This window comes from Cupressus sempervirens, chromosome 5 (assembly GCF_028749045.1).
Source record: "Cupressus sempervirens isolate cs-2001-9-10 chromosome 5, ASM2874904v1, whole genome shotgun sequence".
In the NCBI taxonomy this organism is placed as follows: Eukaryota; Viridiplantae; Streptophyta; class Pinopsida; order Cupressales; family Cupressaceae; genus Cupressus; species Cupressus sempervirens.
Genome location: NC_143122.1, coordinates 924,059,396 through 924,081,295, shown reverse-complemented (window position 1 = coordinate 924,081,295; position 21,900 = coordinate 924,059,396). Strand labels below are relative to the sequence as shown.

The following is a 21,900-nucleotide window of genomic DNA, read 5'->3' as shown; positions in this document are numbered from 1 at the left end:
AAACTTTCAGTTATGATATGACGAGTCTCTCAATTCTAGATATATATATCATTGCTTTGAGTGATGAGTTTTGTCTTCAATTAGAAGCATTGTACTCGTACCTCTATTATTTAATAAAAGAGCCATATTTTTCAGTGTCGCTGGGTTTTTTCCTTCAAGTTGGAGAGTTTTCCCAGGATAAATCGTTGTCTTTCTGTGTGTTAGTGTTCTTTATTTTGTTTATTGTTGTTTATCTTTATTTATGGGCAAAACATTAACATGGTATCAGAGCTAAGTTGGATAACAATAAATACGGCAGATCCTCTTGTTCATTAGTTCGTTTATCCATTGTAGTTTGTAATGAGTATTTTATGGGCAATTTGTATGTGTTGATTGTTGCTAGTGGAAGGAACTATCATTCATACCTGTTTTGGTAGCTGAAACAGAGATCATTCCTACCTGCAATGGTTGTGCGAACTAAATCCAATCTCAAGCCTTCTCAGTTTCATAGTGTTGAATTGTTTATTCTTTCCATGTTAAACCTGAGTGACTTCATTGTTCTGATCTTCATTTTGTCTCAGTTCCTTGTTGATGTCACTATATATGGGTCTACTTATTCCGTGGACAATTCATGTTTTGTGCATCCTCACTGTCTAGCCTTTATGAGACTTCATATAAGTGTCTTTATCAAGCTCATGAGGTATTGTCGTTCATGACTTAATAGTCTTCCCTTTTGTGATTGTGTTGATGAGGTGGCATAGTTGGAGGTTTCCTTGTCATTGTAATTTTTTACTACTATCAACACTTGGATGATATCAGAAATACCTCTTCAGTTTTGTGACGTAATGTCTTTCATTGGCCATGTCGTGTCTAAGAAAAGATTTGTTTCTGTGTAAGATAATTATTCTAACAGTCATCAGGTGTTTGGCTACTTGTCATTTTTTTCCTGCACCAGCTCCATATGTTATATAGATTGTATATATAGGATTCTAAAATTAAAAAAAGCCTCTTTCTAGGTCATGTCAGCACAATCAATATCACTATCCCCTAGATAGAAACATAAATTTTCTAAAACCAGAATTTAGTCTCCTAATTCCTTCCAATTTATTTATCAACAACCAAATATTGATAGGCAAGATTCTAGATTGAATTACATAACAAAATTCATCCTTAACATTTTGCATATTACTAATGGACTCGTTGTGAGGGGAGGAGCATCAACATAAGGGGAAACAAAGAATCGTTTTTTCTTAAGATTTCATTAGATTAGATATTGCTTAATGCTGATGCAGTTATTATTTCCATAATGAAGCGAGATGAAGTTGAATTTGATCCAAAGATATCCCTCAAACATACATGAAAGTCCCCGGCCTAAATAATTAATACATAATAACAAATTCATATTAAATTTGTTGAATACGGTTCCATGTTGTAGCCATACAAATCCAAGTTCTTGTACAAAAGGGTACATTAAGGCTGGTCAAGATCTGCAAAAGACTAATTTGGTGTACCATGGAGCATTGAATCTATAAGCTTCATTTTATGAAGGGACAAACCGTGACCATATATTCCTTGGTGTGCAGTCCCATATGTGAGAAGAAAGCACAAGGAATGTACAGGAAATAATAACTGCCACAGACTTGAGTAGAAGCTGTTAAGAAATAAAACTGCAAGATTTGCATCCACTATTTAAAGGAGAATTTCAATTAAGGAAGAAAAAATTTAAATAGCAGGTGCCGAGAGGAACAACTCATTACCATTATAATATGAAACTACAAAAAAATATTAAAGAACAGTCAAGGAGTACTTTAAAGAATTTTAGCTGTTGAAGAAATATATTTGAGTGAGTCCAGACAAGGGAAAAAGGGCATCAATTGATCAAGAAATATATATATATAGACTTGTGAATTATTCAACAACCTGCCGATGAAAACCACTAACTTTAGACAGAAATTTAGCAAAAATTTCATGATAATTACACATGCACAGCTGCAGATTGGAAGAATGATTACAAAAGGATATAAGTTTAATAGTTTCAAATTTGTAATTAAGTTTTATATTCAAGGTTAACAATTACCAATTCTATAAGTTTGAAGTTAAATTAACTTTTATAATTAATTATATAAATATGTGGAATACAAATTTAAAGAAAAAATAACTTTTAGAGCAGGAAATTAGAATAAATGCTAATCAATCTCTCTCACCAGTAAATATAATGCAAGCTTATAATCAGATTTCTGATTCAATCAAATTGTAATAGGATCTCAAAGAACAACACACTGCATTAGATATGAATTATCTAGGCCCTTGTAATACCATATTAGTTTCAACGTTAAAGGATAAAAACTTCAGCAAGCACAAATTAAGTTGATAACAAACTTGAAGCATCCTCAAGTGGAAAGGTTATCAACAGACCTCCAATGCAGACATCGCCTCAAAAAGGCTAAAATTCTCCCCATGAATGAGTTCACCAACTTGTAGCTCTGCTAAAAACAAAAGTTAACTCCATAGTTAGAATTATTAACACAATTTTCAATCAATTATTAATCCATTGCCAAATGCATCGAAGACATGATTGGACTACAGAATATATTTCCAAAAATCATCTAAATACATGTAGGATTCCAGTTGAAAGAACTTTAAAAATAAGAAAAATGGAATGAAAACAATGAATGTCACATTGACTACAAACAGAAAAATTTCAAAAGAATTACAAATTGGGATTCTATTTTCATTATAAGTTATCCAGTTGGACTATTTTGTTCTATTGAGACATGTTGTTTCAAGTTTTCAGCAACAGCTAATTTTAGAAAATTTGCTGACTAAATAAATAAAATTACCTATTCCGAATTAGTAAATTACATTTGATAATAAACATGATAATTGTTCAGTACAAAGTCGCACTCAGAAAATGAGCAAGAAAAAATTGCAAAAATATTGATATTAATTGCAAATCATTCCTGGTGTCTGTAAAGTCCCTTCCTTAGAACCGTTCAGCAGATAGCACAGGGTTGGCCAATAGCCCAGATTTCAGTAGATCAGTAGTATGGATAAGGGGACCATCCAGAGGTTTGTAGAGCCACACATAGGCTTTATAGGCTGTTTTGAGCAGTTTAGTACTGTCTTTTAATTTTTTGGAGGGATTCCTATTTTTTAGAGATTGACTGGGAGTTGACCGGAATGCATCAGGGATTCAGGAGACCTCCTGAATCATTCTGGAGGCTTCAGTTGCAGTTCCCATTTTTGTTAGGGAGACTATCAGTTTGCCTGCACCATTTAAGTATCGTCCTTGGACTGATGGCATCAGTCAGAATTTGGTTCGGAGTCCAGATGATCAGTTTATGAATAAATTGGAACTATTAAAATATTTCCTATGTTGGATTTAAATACATAAAATAATGATACAATGATTTAATCAAATCACTTTATATTATAATAATATATAATAAAGGGCCCATGGTACATTTGACAGGTAAGGTCTTGTGTGGTCTGAATCCCTGCGAGGTGAATAAAATAAAACAAATATAATATTGTATAGTAGATTAATAATAAATTATTAGAAACCCTAAAAGTTTGAACTCCATGGAAAAAGAGGGGAAAGAGTTTTAAAAGAGTCTATAATTATTTTTACATGAGCTATTGAAGTTTGAACTCTGAGCAGGGTTTGAGCAACAATCAAGCTTCCAAGAATCAAAACTCTTGGATGTAAAGGGAATTGGACGAAACCCAAGACTCCCTGGCAACAGTTTACATCACAGATCAAATATGAATCAGCTTAGCAGTAAATTTGGAGAAGAATTTTGATTTCAGATTGAATAAAGGGCATATCAGAATTCATATTTGTGGATCTGAGTCTGAAGAGCACCATTCACACACTCCAGGTTCCTTTTCCTTGGCTGTACAGCTCCAGGCAAGAGCTGACACCAAATTTACTGGAGAATATCATCACAGCAGACTGGTCTAGGGCAGAATATATTTATCAGTTGCAGATCTGTGGCTTTGACAGCAATTTTCAATCATTCCCAAAGCATCCGTAACCAGTAGTCATCTCCCCAGTGGACATGGCAATAATATCAATAGCAGACACTACAAAAGTCAGAAAATTGAGACTGCAGCAGCAGATCAGTACTAACAGAAAATCAGATCAGACATTGCCAGTCAAAATCAGATCCATAGATGCCTGGTACAGTTATGATAGTAAAAGTTTGAATGAAATAAAATCAGAATTTCAGGCTATTCTATTGGAGTTATTATTTGTTGTTAATTTCTTTCAAGCATTTTTTCATTTTTCAAGCACTACATTTCCCTTGTCAAAAAAAAAAACCAAAAAATCAGAAAACAACATTAAACAAAAAGAAATCAGTCATTTCCTCCTAAAAGCTCGTCAAAATCAGTCAAATACATCCTTTTTTCCCTCTCCTTTCCATCTTCCCCTTGGCTTTTCACTTTACATCTGACTTGACCCTTTTCCCTTTTCCAAGTGCCATTTCCCCACTCCACCCATTTTGTTTCCAATATAATTGCTTGAAATATTAAATGTTCTCTTATTCTTCTAGCTGACTGGCTTATTCTTTCAACATTTCTTCGATAACTCAAACATCAGAACTTCAAATGAGCTACAACCACCTCCAATGATCTTATTTTCATCCCCTCCTCATCTTCATCCAATCTTGTCTTCCTCAGAATATGGGGCGAATAGTTTCATATCCATAGAGTAGGCAAGAGTTTACCCTGCCCTCCTCTGGCTCCAAAAAATTAATGTAAGGTAGCACTGGTCCGATTAACCTAAGTTCAAATTGTTCCTACTCAGAAATCCCTCCAAAAATCTATAAATGGAACCTCGTCTCTTCCTTCCATTTTCACATGACAATCAAATTTTCAGACTTGCCAAATTTCAGTAATCAGCAGACTTCCATCTCTTTTCTTTTCCATAGCTTTTCCTAACCTTTCAAAGATTTTTTATTACTAGGATTTTCCAAGAATTCCTCTCATCTCCTGTACATATCTAAGTTTACTATTTCCTTCAACTACAATTTGTAGTTATACTTATGTGATCTTAACCTTATTTCAAATTGTTCCTACTCAGAAATCCCTACAAAAATCTATAAATGGAACCTCGTCTCTTCCTTTCATTTTCACACCACAATCAAATTTTCAGACTTGTCAAATTTCAGTAACCAGCACACTTCCATCTCTTTTCTTTTCCATAGCTTTTCCCAACTTTTCAAAGAATTTTTGTTACTTGGATTTTCCAAGAATTCCTCTCATCCCCTGTACATATCTAAGTTTACTATTTCCTTCAATTACAATTTGTATTTGTACTTACGTGATTGATGTATATTCATGTACGTGATCAAAATTTCCAATTAGCTTCTATTTGATGATGTTATTGTGTCTATAAACTTTATTCAATAAAGCATGCATGAAACAGGTTTTAAATCCTTAAAAATCTCTATAATTTCCTGGGTCTGTTTCACTTTGAAGAGTTTTGCCATGTTTTTGTCCAGTTCTTTTACAGAGTTTTGATTCCTGAGTCAGGTCGGCCTTCCCAAGCCCAAGTCTAGAAACTTAGTTCAGTTTCAACTTTGAATTACCCACGAGGGAGCCAAGTAACAAAGCATCCCATTTGCCAATAGTGGCATGTTGTGATGGTTAAGTTGTTGTTGTGTTATCCTTGCCATCAAGGTTCAAATCTCATGGGGATGAGGTCCCCCGTTTGTGGCCTCACTGGTTCATAGCTCCAGGTCAAAGCGTTTACCCCTCTTTAAAAAAAAAAACAAAGCATCCCATTTGATCTTGCAGGTGACTTCTTAAACGTTCTTGTCATTTTTGACCACCAAGATTATTATGAAAAACAATCAGGAACTCAAGACAAACAAACCCTGAAAATCTCAGGAGATCCTGAGGCTCGACAATGGTAACTCTAATCTCATACTGGCAAGTTTGCAGTATGTCAATAAATAACACCCCCACACTTGTACTAACATGTGTTCTTGCTAAAATATCATTCTGCAACCACCAAATTTACTACAGAGTTTTCTAATATACCCAGACTCATTTTTTGCTTCTCTTTCAATTTCTTATCCAATCTAGGGTTTCAATTTTCTGACTCTCCCAGATGCATAAATTTTCTTTTATTCATTTACTCTAGGTTTTCATATCGTATTTATCAGTTCTCTTCCATGTTTGTGTCCTACAAGCAACTAGACTCAAATGAATCTGACATATCCATACAACACCTATAAGATCTGAAAACTTGAACAGATTCTCAATCATGTCACAAACAAGTGCCGCTACAGAATCAATGCATTAGCCTTATAGCAAATGCAACCATACAATACTACTAGGACATTTCTCCTGCCTTCTTCTGACCTGGAAGTTTCCTAGGATATTTATCACAGCATTCTAAGCATTCATCAAAACTACTACAGTCCACTGCTGTCCACAATCTCATATGAACCTCTACTTTCCACTTATCTATGTTTTATATCATTTTGCTAGTCCCAATTTGTGATTATATTAGAATCTATGCACCTCGTAATCTCTCTTTCATTTTATCTTATTTATCACACACCTTTAGAAACGGGAAGTTAATTTTTGTATTTTTAACCATGGTTTATTTGTTATTTGCTTATAAAATACTTGTCTTTAAATTTTAGTCAAAATCTGATTTTTATATTGCAGAATTGAATTAAACAAATTTAATTTAATGACAAGACTCTCAGCGTCTTGGTAATCATTTAGTTTGTTGTTAGAGTGCTATAGATTCTCCTCTACAAATTTCAGAATTTAGTCTGGTTAAGATAAACTAACATGGAAGAATATTCCCATTTTGAATTCAGAGTTCGTAAGTCTAATGCTTACATATTTTAGCTGTAAGCATCACATTTGTGATAATAGACATTAAGGTTTGAATCCCAACAGCTGTATTGGAGCCCACAGTAGAATTTTGTAATGTCCACATTTTATGGCTGGGTCAGCCAGCTCCAAATACTAAAATTAATAAATAAAATGTTAAATGATTAATAAATTAAAATTATAACTAAATAAAATAATTTCGTAGGCCAACTTTAAAGGAAGTTTCTTTGGGTTGGTTTCCTGCCTTAGCCATTTGAGCAGGAATTAGTGTATATATATGCAATAGCAGAGGTCTTAGAAGGCATTGTGGATTCAGTTTTATTCAATGCCTTACATGAATGTAATTGCCTGCTCAGACAGAGAGCTGAGAGGCACTTTAAAGTATTAGGAAAACTACATTACATGAACATCTGAGACATTCATCTCAGAGCCATGCAAGAAGACTGATGCCAATTGGAGTGATGCCAGCCAGCAAGGTAGTTCGTAGTCATCGGGCATGGAGGTAATCCACTGTATTTGCAATAAATGAGTGCAACCAATACTCAGAGAATGAGTTTTAAAAATGGAGAACACAATTTTCTTTGTTTAGTCTCTAGCAGAGCAAAGATTAGCTTTGACTCTCAAGTAGGGAGTTGCATAACAATCACATCTGAAGATTCATACCAGACTAGGGCAGAAATTCAAATCAGTTCGGGTGCGGTCACATGGATGAATCGTGGTCATTAATAGGGAAAGTCTAAGGTTATTGTCTCTGTTCTGAAATATTCAAATATCCAATGTAAGTTCTTGAGCAACTGGAACAAACCTCAGACAAGTAGGAATATCTCTCATCCTATACATATTTTGGACAAATAGTCTGATCTTAAATGCATTATGGTCTTCTTGTGTGGTTTTTCACACCATTGCTCCACTGCATTGGAACCCCCTCTTTTTGCTTTAGCAGGAGTAGGTTGTCTTAGGAGTCTTAGCTAGTGGCAGTTTCGAGTCTTCTAGCCATAGAAAGCGCTTGGTGAGAGACCAAAAACCAATTAAATCCTTAACTTGAGTTTGGGCTTGAGTGATAATTGGGCAAAACTGGCTAAAGTATGAAGGCAGCAAGTCACATGAGGAATTAAACTCAAGGCATGACAGACTACGCCTGCCCTTGAGTATAAAATCCTCTCTACATCCAGAATTCCACCCTTTCCTTGTGGCTTAAAATCATGCACTACTCTTAGAATCGACCTATGGGCAAGACATTGGAGTCATTAGAGGGGGCAAAGGAATGTCACTTAGAGGTCAAAATCTTAAGAGAAAGTAAAAAATCAGATTGAGAAAGTGGGGGGGTGAGCTTAAAATCAGATTCAGTTGAAACAAAACCAGATTGAAATGATCACTAATCCCATCTTAGGAGAATGGTTGAAGAACTCATTGCATGTAGAATGGCATAGTCTAAAGGGTGAGAGGGCCAAATTTGAAGTAGTAATGGTGAAATTTTGGAGAATTCATGTCAAGAGGAAGAATCCTCTAGGTCTGGCAGAAACCGCCCCACCCACCTTAGAGGATTCCAAAATTCTCTCGTTACTCTAATCTCCACGTCATAAGAAAAACAACAAAGCTCAAATAAACTTAAGCCTGCACTACAAAGAAGAGGAAACAAGAGGAATGAAAGGTGATTTGATGAAGTTTTTGTCGATGAAGAGTTGGACAGGAGTGAAGAATGAGAACAAAATCCTCAAGCAACTGAAATTTCCACCCAGCATCAAGACAATCCTCAAGTATAAAGAATTCTGTCTTGAACAAGTACGGTGTCAAAGTAAACAAGGTACTCCAAGCTACACAATGAACACAAAGCAAAGATCAAAATGATCAAAAATTGCAAGTGTTTAACTTCTATTGGAGATGTTCATTTAGAGTGTGCCTTCATAGGGTATTTCGATGAGCATTGACAATGTGAATATCACTTTTGCATCCATAGAAAATATCACCCTCCTATGCCTAGTTGGTTTGGAGAAGCAAGGAACAGTTAGAGACTAAACCCATCATCGACATTGCCTTGCACTCTTAGGTTTAGATTAGATTTTCTTTCCTTGCATTTAATTTGGTTGGAAGTGATTGAAGTGGTAAATTTTGATATTATAGTTGTGGGAGTCATCACTTTTCTCTCATGTAATCAAACTAAATAAATATATTATTCAATGCATCTCAACACAATGTCACCTTCTTTATAACATTAAAGCAAATGAAGAGTCAAGACAACAAACAGTCTTCACTTTGTAATGGCAAGACAATGAATGGTCAAGACAATATTATATATTCTTGTTATTGTCTACAGATTATTGGGGTGTTGTTAGTCATCACTTCAATTTGAGCCTTGTGTCTGGGCAAATTATATTATTTAAGACTTTGGCCTCTTCATTTATGTATATAAGTGATATATTTGTGGCTGGGTTTTTCTCCCTCAAGTTAGAGAGTTTTCCCAAGAGTGTGTTATTGTGCATAATTTTGTTTTGTTATTTATCTTATTTTTGGCATAAAACATTAACAAGGTAACATGGCCAGGTTAAGATGAAATGGGACTGGATTTGAATTCTGATTTTTTCCTATTTCTAAATTTGTGATTCTGCAGGTAATGCAATGTGGGGCCTGTTAAAGGCCTACAGTTGAGGGGCACGTGTTTCTCCATCTCCTCAAAACTTTATGGTAGGAGGCGGCCTGGGGATTCACTCATGAATATGAGCTCAATGACTCTCTCTTGGAACAGTGTGGTGAAAGAGGTTGGTAGTCTTGTAGTGGCTTCGCTGGTGTCCACTCGACTCCTTTAGTGGGAGTTGAAACTGTATGGATGTCGTCAGAGATGTATGGGAGTCAAATTGGTTGAACAGAAAATGTCAGGCAAAATAAGGGATTCAAATACTTTGGGGCCTCCAAAAAGAGATTGTAATACCGAGGAATTGGGATGATGTCAGAGGTGTACTATACCATATGTGCTTCAAAAAGTGAGACGGTATATCTGTTGTTGGTTGTGGATAGATGCAGGGATCCGAGAATATTATGTGATATCTGACAACACATATTTGGTATATTGGATGATCTGTTGGCAGCAAGCTTGGACTCTCGTCAGTGCATGAAGAAAATTCTATCAGGACTATGGACTGATGGGGAAGAGGGCAACAGGTGTAGGCACTCAGCCAACTATGTGATATGGTGTCAATAGGCACAGATGAGTCACTCAGTAACCTCGCACTTGATGCATTTGTGCCTGTGTTGGTGGCCCTGGATAATCATGCGACCAGCGAATACATAATGTTACTTGTTGAAAGGGCTTCGTCTCATCTCTGTATCCAATGGGGGAATGACAGGGCTGGGAATGGACCAGTGCAAACCACATGGTGTTCTTGTGGGAGGATGTTGTCCTTGCTATGAGGGACTCTGCTGAGAGGGAATCTCAACATTAGTGATCCTTGCTATGTGCTAAAAGTGCATATTTTTATAAGACAGACAAATATGAGGTGAAAGCCCTTGAGAGATGTTTCTCTTTAATGCATATTTTTCTAAGACGGAGAAATGTGAAGTGAACGCACTTGAGAGATGTTGCTCTTTCCTTTAATGGGAGTGGCCATGGTGAACGACATGTTGAGAGACTCCATGACAACATCACATTGACTAGCACTTATGTATGTGTTTCTTTCCATACATGGGAGTAGCAACGGTGAACATTATGTTGACTCCATGACATTATCACATTGAGAGATTATGCGATAAATATTTTTCCACATATGAGTCTAGTTGTTGTGGATGTCATGTTGAGAGACTCCACCACATGGATATTGGAAAACATACATCCCTAGCCAAGGAGTGTTGATTTTATAGCTGCTGGAGCTATCTCTCTCTTCTATTTGAAATAAATATATTACTGAAGCCATCTCAATATATAATGTCATCTTCTTTGTAATGGCAAGGCAATGAAGGGTCCAGACAACAAAGGGTCTTTACTTTGTAAGGACAAGATGATGAAGGATCGAATCAAGTTTATATATTCTTTCAGGAGGAATTTGCATGTTAAATATATATATATATATATATATATACACACATTGATATCTTGTGTTTCCGCATATCGATAGAAAAGAAGCCCTTATTAGTGTCTGCAGATTCTAGGAGTGTCGTTAATCAATAATCATCACTTCAATTTGAGCATTGTGATTGGGAAAATTTTATTTCAGACTTCTGCGCATTCATTATATATATATATATATATATAATGTCATTAATCAATAATCATCACTTCAATTTGAGCCTTGTGATTGGGCAAATTTTATTTCAGACTTCTGCGCCTTCATTGTGTATACACACACACACACACACACACACACACACACACACATACATACAAGTGATATATTTATGGCTGGGCTTTTCTCCCTCAAATTGGAGAGTTTTCCCAAGATAAATTTTTGTGTCTTATTGTACATAATTTTCTTTTGTTGTTTATCTTTGTTTCTGGCATATGACATTAACAATAAAGGTAGTTGATTCCATTGAATGAACAGTGTAAGTCCTTTTATGATAACCAGCATATCACATCTGTAGTGCCTGCCCCTAGTTCGCATTTTGTTATCATTGCTGAACTCTTTTAGGGCTAGTTTTATGTTGATGGTTAGCAGCATTGTTTTGGGATTATCAGATATTGTGCTATGGATTCAGTTTATTATGTGATGAGATTACGTACACTCTACATTTCATGTATGTATGATGATTATTTTTAGTGTTCACAATTATTGATGATGATCATTACATTGCTTTCAGTTATTAATGATGATTAATAAGATGATTTATTATCATATGTGTTTTATTATGGATACTTACCCCATACTTGCATGTGTATGGTGTGCGTGTTTGCTTTGTGTGTTTACTTTTGTATGGCGTGTCTGATGTGGTTAAGGAAAGGAGTCGTAGTCACCTGCTAGTCGGGATCTACACGATGCACCACTTCCTGCCATTGCTTGTTTAGTTTTGTATATATTGTGCTTGTACATGCATGGTTTTTATGCAGGTTGCAGGTACCGGGTATCGACTTCCCTGAATTGCTAGGATGAGCGTACCCTATCACATTATCTCAATGATAAGAGAGGGGAGATAAATTCTCAAGTCCAAATCCCAACCCTTTTAAGCCATTTGTTCTAATTGAAAAATTAGGACAAGTATCTGAGTTGAGTACCCTCCGAATACGTTGGATAACGTAATTCGTGATATTAACCCTTGATTTGATTTTGTATGTATTTTGGCTATGATGAGTTTTCATATTTTTACCTTGTGAGTATTTGGAGTATTTTTTATTAATTAAGCCTAATTAAAAGATTTAATTAATGGTTTAATTAAATGGAAAATTAATATGATATTTTATTTAATTAATTGGAAAATTAATTAAATAAAATAATTAAATTTGAAAATAAAAGTTAAAAGTTTAAATTTGGAATGTGACAATATTTATTGGAGTTCATTTTTAAATAAATGACTAAATAATATTATAATTAAAGCTAATAAATATTTTAGCAATTAAGTTTTGGAAATGAAATTTAAAAGTGGAAGATATATTTAAATTATTAAAAGATTCTAAATCTCATGTGATTAAAATATAAATATATTAAGATTGAAAAGTGAAATTATTAAAGTTTGTGCATGAGATTTAATAAATAAATAAATTAAATTGGGAAGAGTAAATTAAATATTATATTAATTAATGTGCATTATTTTAATATTTGCTCACATAGGAGTTGGCAAATTCTCGAAAGTTGTCATGTAGACAACACAGGAGTTTGCACTCTAAGAATGCACTAGTTGTCTACACTTAGAAGTTAGCATTTTTATTTGAGCACATGGTGTCTACAACCTTAGGACTCATCTAGAAGGTTGGAGAAGACCCATGCTTGGTTGTCATGCTTATCTTCTAGTTGTTTCTAGAGACACTCTAGATGCATCTTAGAGGCCTTTAAATAGAGGCTCTCCTAGTGTGTTTGGACAAGCAAAAATGAAAGCTGAAGTAGAAGCTGAATGGAAGCTGCAAGTTACAAGCTCATATTCTTCTTCATATGCTCATATATTTTTTACATGCTCTATGAGTGTTTCGATTGGCTTGGATCTTGGAGGAATTGCAAATGATGGAGAAGGAAGGGGTTTGCTATGGACTTCTGACGCATGACGGATTAGCATCAGTGTCCAGGTGCACTCGTGATAATCACATACTCTCTTTGCACTCTTTCTCTTCCTATTTTCATCGTGTCTGATTATATTCCATGAATGAATTTGCAAATTTGAATTTAGATATGTATTTATTTGGTTGCAAAGAAATCAATAGAAAACATTAGAAATTCCTAGCTCCAATTAAAGAGACATTAGATCTAAACGGTTTTGGGTTCGAATTAGAATTAAATTGAGAAAGATGATTTCTAATCTGTAGTTAAACCTATTGGATGGATTAATGGATACGTTTCGAAAATAATTATTTTAAAAAGGAAAAATTCTTGTGTAGAAAGGCCCTTTAGATCTAAGTATATAATTTCTTTTGTAAATCTACATATATATATATATATATATATATATATATATATATTTTAAAATGTAGTGATAATTGATAACAAATTTGTGTATATATATATACATACATATACATATATAAATATACATACATATACGTATATATATATACATACATATACGTATATATATATACATATATGTATATATTCGTGAAAGTCGAAATAAGAAACTTTAATTACAAATCTGTATTTGCAAATCGTATAATTTAAAATGCGATGGGAAAACTTTAGTTAGAATCCGAACGCATTTATTAAGAAAATGTTATAATACTAATGGTTTTGGGAGGGGCGGATATATCTACCCCTGCCCGCACCTGCCTTAATTTAATGGCACCGGCGGTCGCCTGTACCAGCTGACGCAGGTACTACGACTGCCGTCGCAGGCCCTGCGTCAGGGGGGCAGGGCCGCAAGGCCTTCATGATGCGGTAGCGATTTCAAAATCGCATATGATTTTTATGCCAGCGATAATGAATCGCTTAATACATTTTATTATTATTGTAATATATGAGTTATATGCGATAATCAGTTTTAATAAGTTTTCACAATAGTTTATATTAACAATATATATTTATCACATATTAATATATGTTATTTAGTTAATACGAAAATGCTATTTAACATGTATTAATCAGTTGTAAAATGTTATTATTAATAATAATTTGATTTAAATTATTATTAAAGTAATTTATTTAGTATAGATTTGAATGATTCTTATTTATAAATATTTATTTAAATATAGTTTATTTTAATTAATAAAATTGATTACTAAGAAGTTGTTATGGATATTATATAATTAATTTAATTAATTGTGATTAATTAAATTAATCGAGTTGTAATGGAATGTTAATTGATGTGAATAACGATGATACCGATGATTATTATTATTATCGATAATTCCATTAAGTGCTTCAAATTTTGATAATATTTCATCAAGTCTTAATTGAGTTATTAATATAATAATCTGATCGTAAATGGTGAGTTACATGTTAATTAATTAACTTAAATGTGAATTAACTTAGGGAGTCATTGTAACAATGCTATGAATTGAATTAATATGTTATTCTTAATTCGTTATGTAAATTATTGATACACCTTAATGGTGTTAAGAGTTAGTTAGATATTAACTGATGAAGTTTATGCATGGTTTCTCTAGATCGATTAATTATAGTTATCATTTAGTAATGTTTGTTGGAACTACAAGCTATTAATAAAAATGGCTAATTCAATTAGAATTAAGCTAGAAAAGATTATTTAACGATTGAAGTCTTGTAAAGACATTAGTTTTTGGATTTGAAGCATAATTGATTTTAATCAATTAATGAGTTGTCAATATAATTAAATGCGCTAGAGATTTAACTAGGAAATGATTATCATTAATACGAAATCATTAAGAAAGATGAATGTAGTCATTATGGATAAGATTTCCAAAGTAACTTGTCAATATTATTATTATTAAAATATTAATATTTGTGTATTGGATTGAAGTTGACTTTGACGTACAAACTATTGTTAGTCAACTAATACTCATTGGGTTGATGGTTTGATTGTGAAATTATTAATTAAATCAATTAACTAGAGCTAATTGGATTTAATTAATAACTATGTAATAGAAATTTAATTGATATAATTCCTTTAATGAGATTGTAAAAAAATATCGATATCAAAGTTGATAGGTCTTATTCTGAAGACTAGAATAATAACCTTAGTTGTTTTAATGGTGACACTTAGTAATATTGAATTAGAAACTAATAAGATGTTAATAGGTCATGGATGGTGTACCTATGTTAATGGATTGAGATAAATGAAGTTAACTTCTTCTTATTCGAAAATTGATAATTGGTTCTTTTATAAACGAATAATGATCCTTGATTTATGTGAAACGTTGAAGTAACATTATAGGAAAGTTAATCAATTGGAATATGGATCATAGTTAAATAAAGAGAACAAGTTGATTAAAGGTCAATGATGATCAATTTTATGAGTAAATACTTATCCTTAGAATGTAATTCTTAATAATGGAAGGATAATGCTATCGGGGAATCAAATGGGTTGACTTGTAGGTCAAATGATGAAACTTATGACATTTGAGGAATATTTGCAAATGGAAAATTGAAACTCCTACACATTTTTCAACTATGTGAATTTAGTAAACCAAAACATGTGTTTGCATCGTGTATTCTATATGCTTCTTGTTTTGGGTTTTTGGGTTGACTAGTGTTGACCAGTCCTAGATTGTTACCAGAGGCTTGGGGGTTATGAGTTGTGTTGGCATGTTGATCTTTTTGATCTCGATCTTTATAAGTCCAACCATGGTTATGTGATCGTATGCTCTATGAAATGTTTGTATTTGTTCATCAGTCTTCATGTGCGAAGCTGAGATGTATATGTATTTGAGACACCTGAGCTAATCATTTTTGAGTCATCGATTAGTTATCCTTGGATTACTTTCTAGTCGCCATGATGGGACTGAAATGTGGATTTATTTCTTGATGATATCATGTTGTGACATGTTTGACTCAACCATTTTGGAGTCTTCGATCAGTATGAATTTGAGATATTCTTGGTTGCTTGTTAAGAACCAATGGATGTGATGATATATTTTGGTTATTGAGAACCAATGGATACTTATGATTATCAGTGATGCCTTCAGTTGCCAATGGAGAACTGTTGTGGTCATGATTTTCTATGGATGATTGCTCATGGAGATTTGATGCTTTATGCATATTTGATGATTTTATTATGAAGATTTTGATGATTCTTATCTTGGAGATTTGATGATTCTTATTATGGATATTTGATGCTTATATTGTGGATACTTGATGATTCTTTTTATGGATTATCTTTTGGATTTTCTTTACAGTCGCTAGTACAGGACTGTGGTGATTTATGATTCCATGAGCATTAGGGTAGGTAATCTACTTGTAGTGTCGGGAAGTGGCTTGCAATGGGGGTCGGGGCCCTAAGTGGCTGCCAGGGTAACTCATTGTAAGTTTGGTTAATAAGTGATAACATTTACACACTAAATGGGGATTAAATGAACCTAAAAAGATAAGAGTTTTGGTTCTCGCCCATGCCTGGAGCGCTTGTACAGGCTAGGATGGGAGTAGTGAGACGCATGGTTGCGACCTTGCATTCCATAGTATGCCTCGTCAGTATGAGAGGATACTAGTGGCCGCATGAGATCTGTATGGACCCGTGGAGTTTAGCTAACTGCCAGGGTAACTTGTACGAGATAAATGCGATGACACTTTCCCGCTTGCATAGTAGGTTCCTACATGTCTTTGTGTGCCTCTGGGAATTAGATGTCAGTTTTCTGTGATGGAACCCTTGAGTTAGTATACTTTTAGGATTCCTAGACATAAAGAGATTTATGCTTTGTGGTTTTGATATCCTGTTTGGGACTTGAGATTATCTCCTTAGCACGGTGGGAGTGGACCACTTAGGTTCCACGCGGTTGGGTGGTAGTGTTTTATCACTCTTATTATTTGAGATCCGTCCGAGACACCGTGGTTGGAGTATTATTGGTTGGTATTTATCTTCATTCTGTTCTTGGATCATTATGATAGATGATATACCTTATGATGGATGTATTTATTGGTATGTTTCTTATATTGATGGTTTGCATATGTTAGATGATGGTATCCTATGCTTTACTTTGCATGTTAGTAGGATGTTTTTAGGAGTGACATTCCTACTATGTATATAGCCGATGATCTCTTCGGTGCTTTGGAATGTTACGCACGGAGGGATGGCTAGGATCCATGATGGTCTAATGATGCTATTTACGGTTGGGAGGAACCGTGCACTTAGTTAGTTATGTTTGTGATATATGGTTATCTTTTATGATGGATGTGATGATGTATCATTTATGGTCTCATTATGTTATTGCATCATAGATTAATATTGGATGATGATGTACTTTATTTACATGGATGTTTATTCTTTTAAGCTTTTCATACCTTGCAACATGTATAGTGGATGATTGAGCAATTTAAAATGTACACTTGTATATGGTTTAAGAACATTGGATGTATCCTTGTTATTTCATTGTTAAGGATGTAATGTTAGATGAATAAGTTATGATTAGAAGTAATTCAACGTTAAGAGATCTTTAAAGAATGTAATCTGTTATGTATGTTATGTTTACTTTCAGTTGGATGTTGCTATTGCTTCCGCTATCATGTAAATGTTATGAATGGTGTTACTTTCATGTTTCAAAAAAAAAAAAAATTGTTCGGCAAACTTAGTGTAATTCTTTGGATCCCTTGGCGGGGCATTACAACATCAAAAGAACTGAGTGAAAGTCCACAATAAAGAAGAAACCTTGAGGTTGTCTCATTTGATCACACGATTCATCTACATTGTTGGAGATTTGGTGTTTCATCTTGAAATACTAAGTATTCAAGTCTCTATGTTATAGTGGAGCAAAACTCACATCAACAGGTCTGGACATGGCAATGGTGAACATCGGAACGGAACTGATGAAATTGTACTAAACTGGATATTGCCTGAACCTGGTGTTTTCAATCTGATTGTGACCTGAGCCATTAAACCTCAGTTTGCATATATATGTTTCTTATTTTTTCCTGTCTTCTGAAGAATATTATTTCAAAATTTGTTGTTCCACAAGCAGGTATATTTCAGGCTACAGTTCAGATACTCATATTTTTCATCTAGAAATTTTAGATCTATATATATTATAATCAACTTTGGAATTTCCTGTTCCAAATTTTCAGATTCGAGTTAGTGGCTTTTCAGATCACCAGCCATTGCAGATATGGTTCGGAGAAAGTGGCATTAAGTGTCTTCCTTGGGCTCATCAGGGGGCCCCAACATTACAGAGATGGCATTCTGGAAGATGATTGAAAAAACCTATCAGAACTTCCTGCAAGGAAAGCACAGAATAAATTAAGGATAGACATGCATTCTATGTCAAGGGATACACCTCGGAGGTTATTAAAAGAAATGAATAGAATTCATGCTGAGGACCATAAAGATCAAATCAACTAGATTATCTACAGTATTAAAGAGCCTTATTAATGTCAACTTCAATGCCTTTTTGGTCATGCAGAATTTTATAACTAAGGTTTGCTATGGCCAGGTATTGTGATGTCCCGAATTAGAAGCTGAGTTAGCTCTTTTGTTCTTTGGTGTTTGTTTTTTATTAATTGAATAAAGTATTAAATAAATAACTATAACTACTGAATAATTGTAATGTCATTCTCCTCTCAGGCCAACTCTGGGGCATTTAATTCAGCCATTGGACTGAACTTGTAAATATTCAGGTGTTGTTGCAAGGGACAAAGCATCAGACAGAGCAATAAGGCAATCATTTTTGCTTTTGTCTTTGACAGCACAGAGCTTAGTCTTGGCATTAAGAAAGGAGTTTGTAAAGCCTGTAATGTCCCCAAGTTTGTTGTGTATGAATAATTCCATTATATTTAATTAATCAAGAATAACCTACTTATGAATTAGGGAATTTATACTATTTCCATTACAGTACTGAATTAGAAGAGTGTTGGAACATAAAAGGTTGGTTTAATCCAACATCAATGGTGCTCCTCAAGGTTTCTATGGGTCCAAGCCCATGATCCCATCTTGGAATGACCTCAAGGCAACTTGATCCCAACTTGGTCAATCCTCAAGGCAACAATGGAGACGCTGATCCTACCCATCTCAGAATGACCTATCAATTGGATTAAACTGGTCTCACTAAACCTAATTCTTATAAGTCAGTATTCTAATAATTATGATATTATACTCCAATTTAAAATCAGAGAGTGTGGGACACTAAACTTAATAATTCCAAGACAGATTACTGATTTAATCATTTAAAGCATATGTTTATAAACTTATGTTTGCCAGGCTATACTCAGTGACAGTAATATTTGTATGTACAGTACTTTAACTGTTGATGGCTCTCACGAAGCCTACTCTGCCTGAGATTGCAGATTATCTCAGAGTGCTTATTATATCCTGTTTGTCCTTCTTTGTTCTATTGACAGCTTTTTATGTTTCTTATCTTTTTTTGTATATGGCTCTGTTCCTTTCATCTCCGTCTTTATATCGTTTCATTTCATTCATAAGGCATTATCGGGGGTCAACTTGTTCTACATGGTGTCTTTTAGGACCTCACGTATGCAGACTGTCCGTTAGTCTTTGTTTGTTGGCATGCTAATTAATTATGCCAGTGCTTATTAATTGGAGTCCGTGCCACGTTGGAAGATTACATCTATTGATGTGTTGATTATGTCTGTGGTCAAGGAGATATATTTCCAATCTCTAACCATGGATTTCAGTACGCACGCATCTGCTTTCCTTATTATTGCTCAAATTTAAATATATACTTTATGTTCCAAGGCAGTTCTAATTCTGATGTAGCATCATAATGTATAAGGAAACCAAATCTGACATCTCCTGACCCTTGTCTACTTAAGGCACCGACTTCTTTAGGAGAAATGATATTACTTTTCAATAATTTCATTAAATATTTGATTGGTGAACATTTCCTGACAATCCGGAATTTTGTTTCTCAGAAAAACACACAGAGCTTGTAAAATAAAAGATTGTTAATTTGTCTGAAAATTACTTTTATATTTCAATATTGTCTTAACTGCTTGATATAATTTTAAAATCCTATTTATGTTAGTCTCTTTGATACTTCAATACAATTACAGCTTGTTTCTCTAAGAGATTTTACAAAATAATATTTCTTTATTTGTTTAATTATTTTATATTTTAATTCTATTGCTATTAAATCTTATTTAGGATAGGGGATATCACAAAGCCTGTGCAACCTAAGTACCAAGAGCCTCAACATGTCAGATCAGGACAGAGGTCAGATAGAACATTGCCAAGGCACGTAATTACTACTTGCATGTCCCTGGAGGGGAGTAAACAGCTGTACCAAATCAAATTAAAATGAAAAGCCTGTTAGCTTTCAACAATTGAAATCCCAATTAATCTGGAACAGTGATTGCCTTACCATTTTTGTCTGTGAACAGTTGCCTGTATATTGTTAAAAAGACTGCCTTAAGAACCGAATGAACTGAGAATAATTTGTTGCATTAGCATAATCAACTCTGAGGATAGAATTGCAGTCACTTGTTTGTACCTGTGAGTTCAATACAATAATCTATTTGTAACAATCTCAACCTTGAAGAATTGCAAGCTTTTCTGTGTTGGATATTTTTCTGTGGATATTCATGGCATGCCCCTGCTCTCTAAGACATGTCACAGCTATTTAAGGCAATAAACTAGTGGAAACTCAAAGGAGAACAACCTTACAAATAACCCCAGGTGACATAATTAATGTAAATCTGAGTTACTGGGTTCATACCCACAAGCCGCGAACCAGGTGACATAATTAATGTAAAATTGTAAATTCAAAAAGGCCAAACTCACAAATAACCCTGGGCGATATAATTATATACAAATATAAAACTGGCTCAAGTAAACACACTGCATGGCAAATGATAAGTGACAGTAAATTAGTTTTTCTAGTAGTAAATAAAGTATTTGTAAAGAGTAGAGAAGGTGTTCATCATGCAAGGGATTTGCTGAATAAAATGCCCAAGTACTGCTAAAATATAGCACTGAACAAGCTCGGGGAACTTAAAGTAATACATTCAGCTTTAAAAGGCTCTGGTGATCCCAAATTCTCATGATCACAAAGTAGATATCAATAATTTGATTCAAATTCTAACATGGCCAACAATAATCAGAATTGCTGTTAATGATTAAGTATACACCAATGACCACCCATCTAACCTTGGCAAGGAGATTTTCAAAATGCATTCTCCCCACCCATACATCTGCAAACCCTGATGAACGGAATCCAGCAAAGTAAATGTTGTTACTTAGATTACACCCTTGTGCTGAAAATAGACTTCCAGCAATCTAGTGAAACATGGGATGATCTTTGGCCTGTGGGTATGCCATGTTAAGGATCAACCTCCAGTACAAAAGGCCGGCTTCCCTTGAATCACCTCTCAAAACTTGAACTAAAATTGATGGGAAAAGAGATAGAAAGAATGCATTTAACATAACTTGAACTTAAACTAAGGTGATTCACCAATGTTATGAAAGTAATGTAGCTTTGAAGGGAAAACTCACAACTGAAATAACTACACAATAGCCTTTCACAAAATGACCTCACCAATCTTTGATGCATGCAATGTAAAAAGGTGTGAATTTTCAAAGAAAGGAAATTAGATTCACAATCTTTAAGCTTAGTAGCACACAAGTCACACTACTTAACATGAAAAATCCACTCTCACATGCTTTGAAACCATTTAAAACTTTAAAGTAAAGGACCTTAAAGATCACAATAACTTAGAAGTATGGACAAGGAGGTATAATGTAAGAGCTCATTAGAATAATACTCAAGCATGGAGTATAAATCATTAAGGTTGTAGCTTCCATCGGATTGATTTTAACATGAGATACCTTGTTGATGGTAAATCATCTTTAAGATAAATATCT

The 21,900-nt window shown here is 34.2% G+C and overlaps 1 protein-coding gene across 1 annotated transcript in view; it reads right to left on the bottom strand.

Annotated features, from left to right (window-relative positions):
* The window catches only part of MAK10 (MAK10 homolog), a 93,344-nt gene that overhangs the window by 44,642 nt on the left and 26,802 nt on the right, over nucleotides 1-21,900 (bottom strand). Inside the window, exon 2 of the mRNA XM_089832927.1 lies at nucleotides 2,395-2,462. Within this exon, the coding sequence (XP_089689053.1) occupies nucleotides 2,395-2,462 (68 nt within the window). The remainder of the gene's footprint in view (nucleotides 1-2,394; nucleotides 2,463-21,900) is intronic.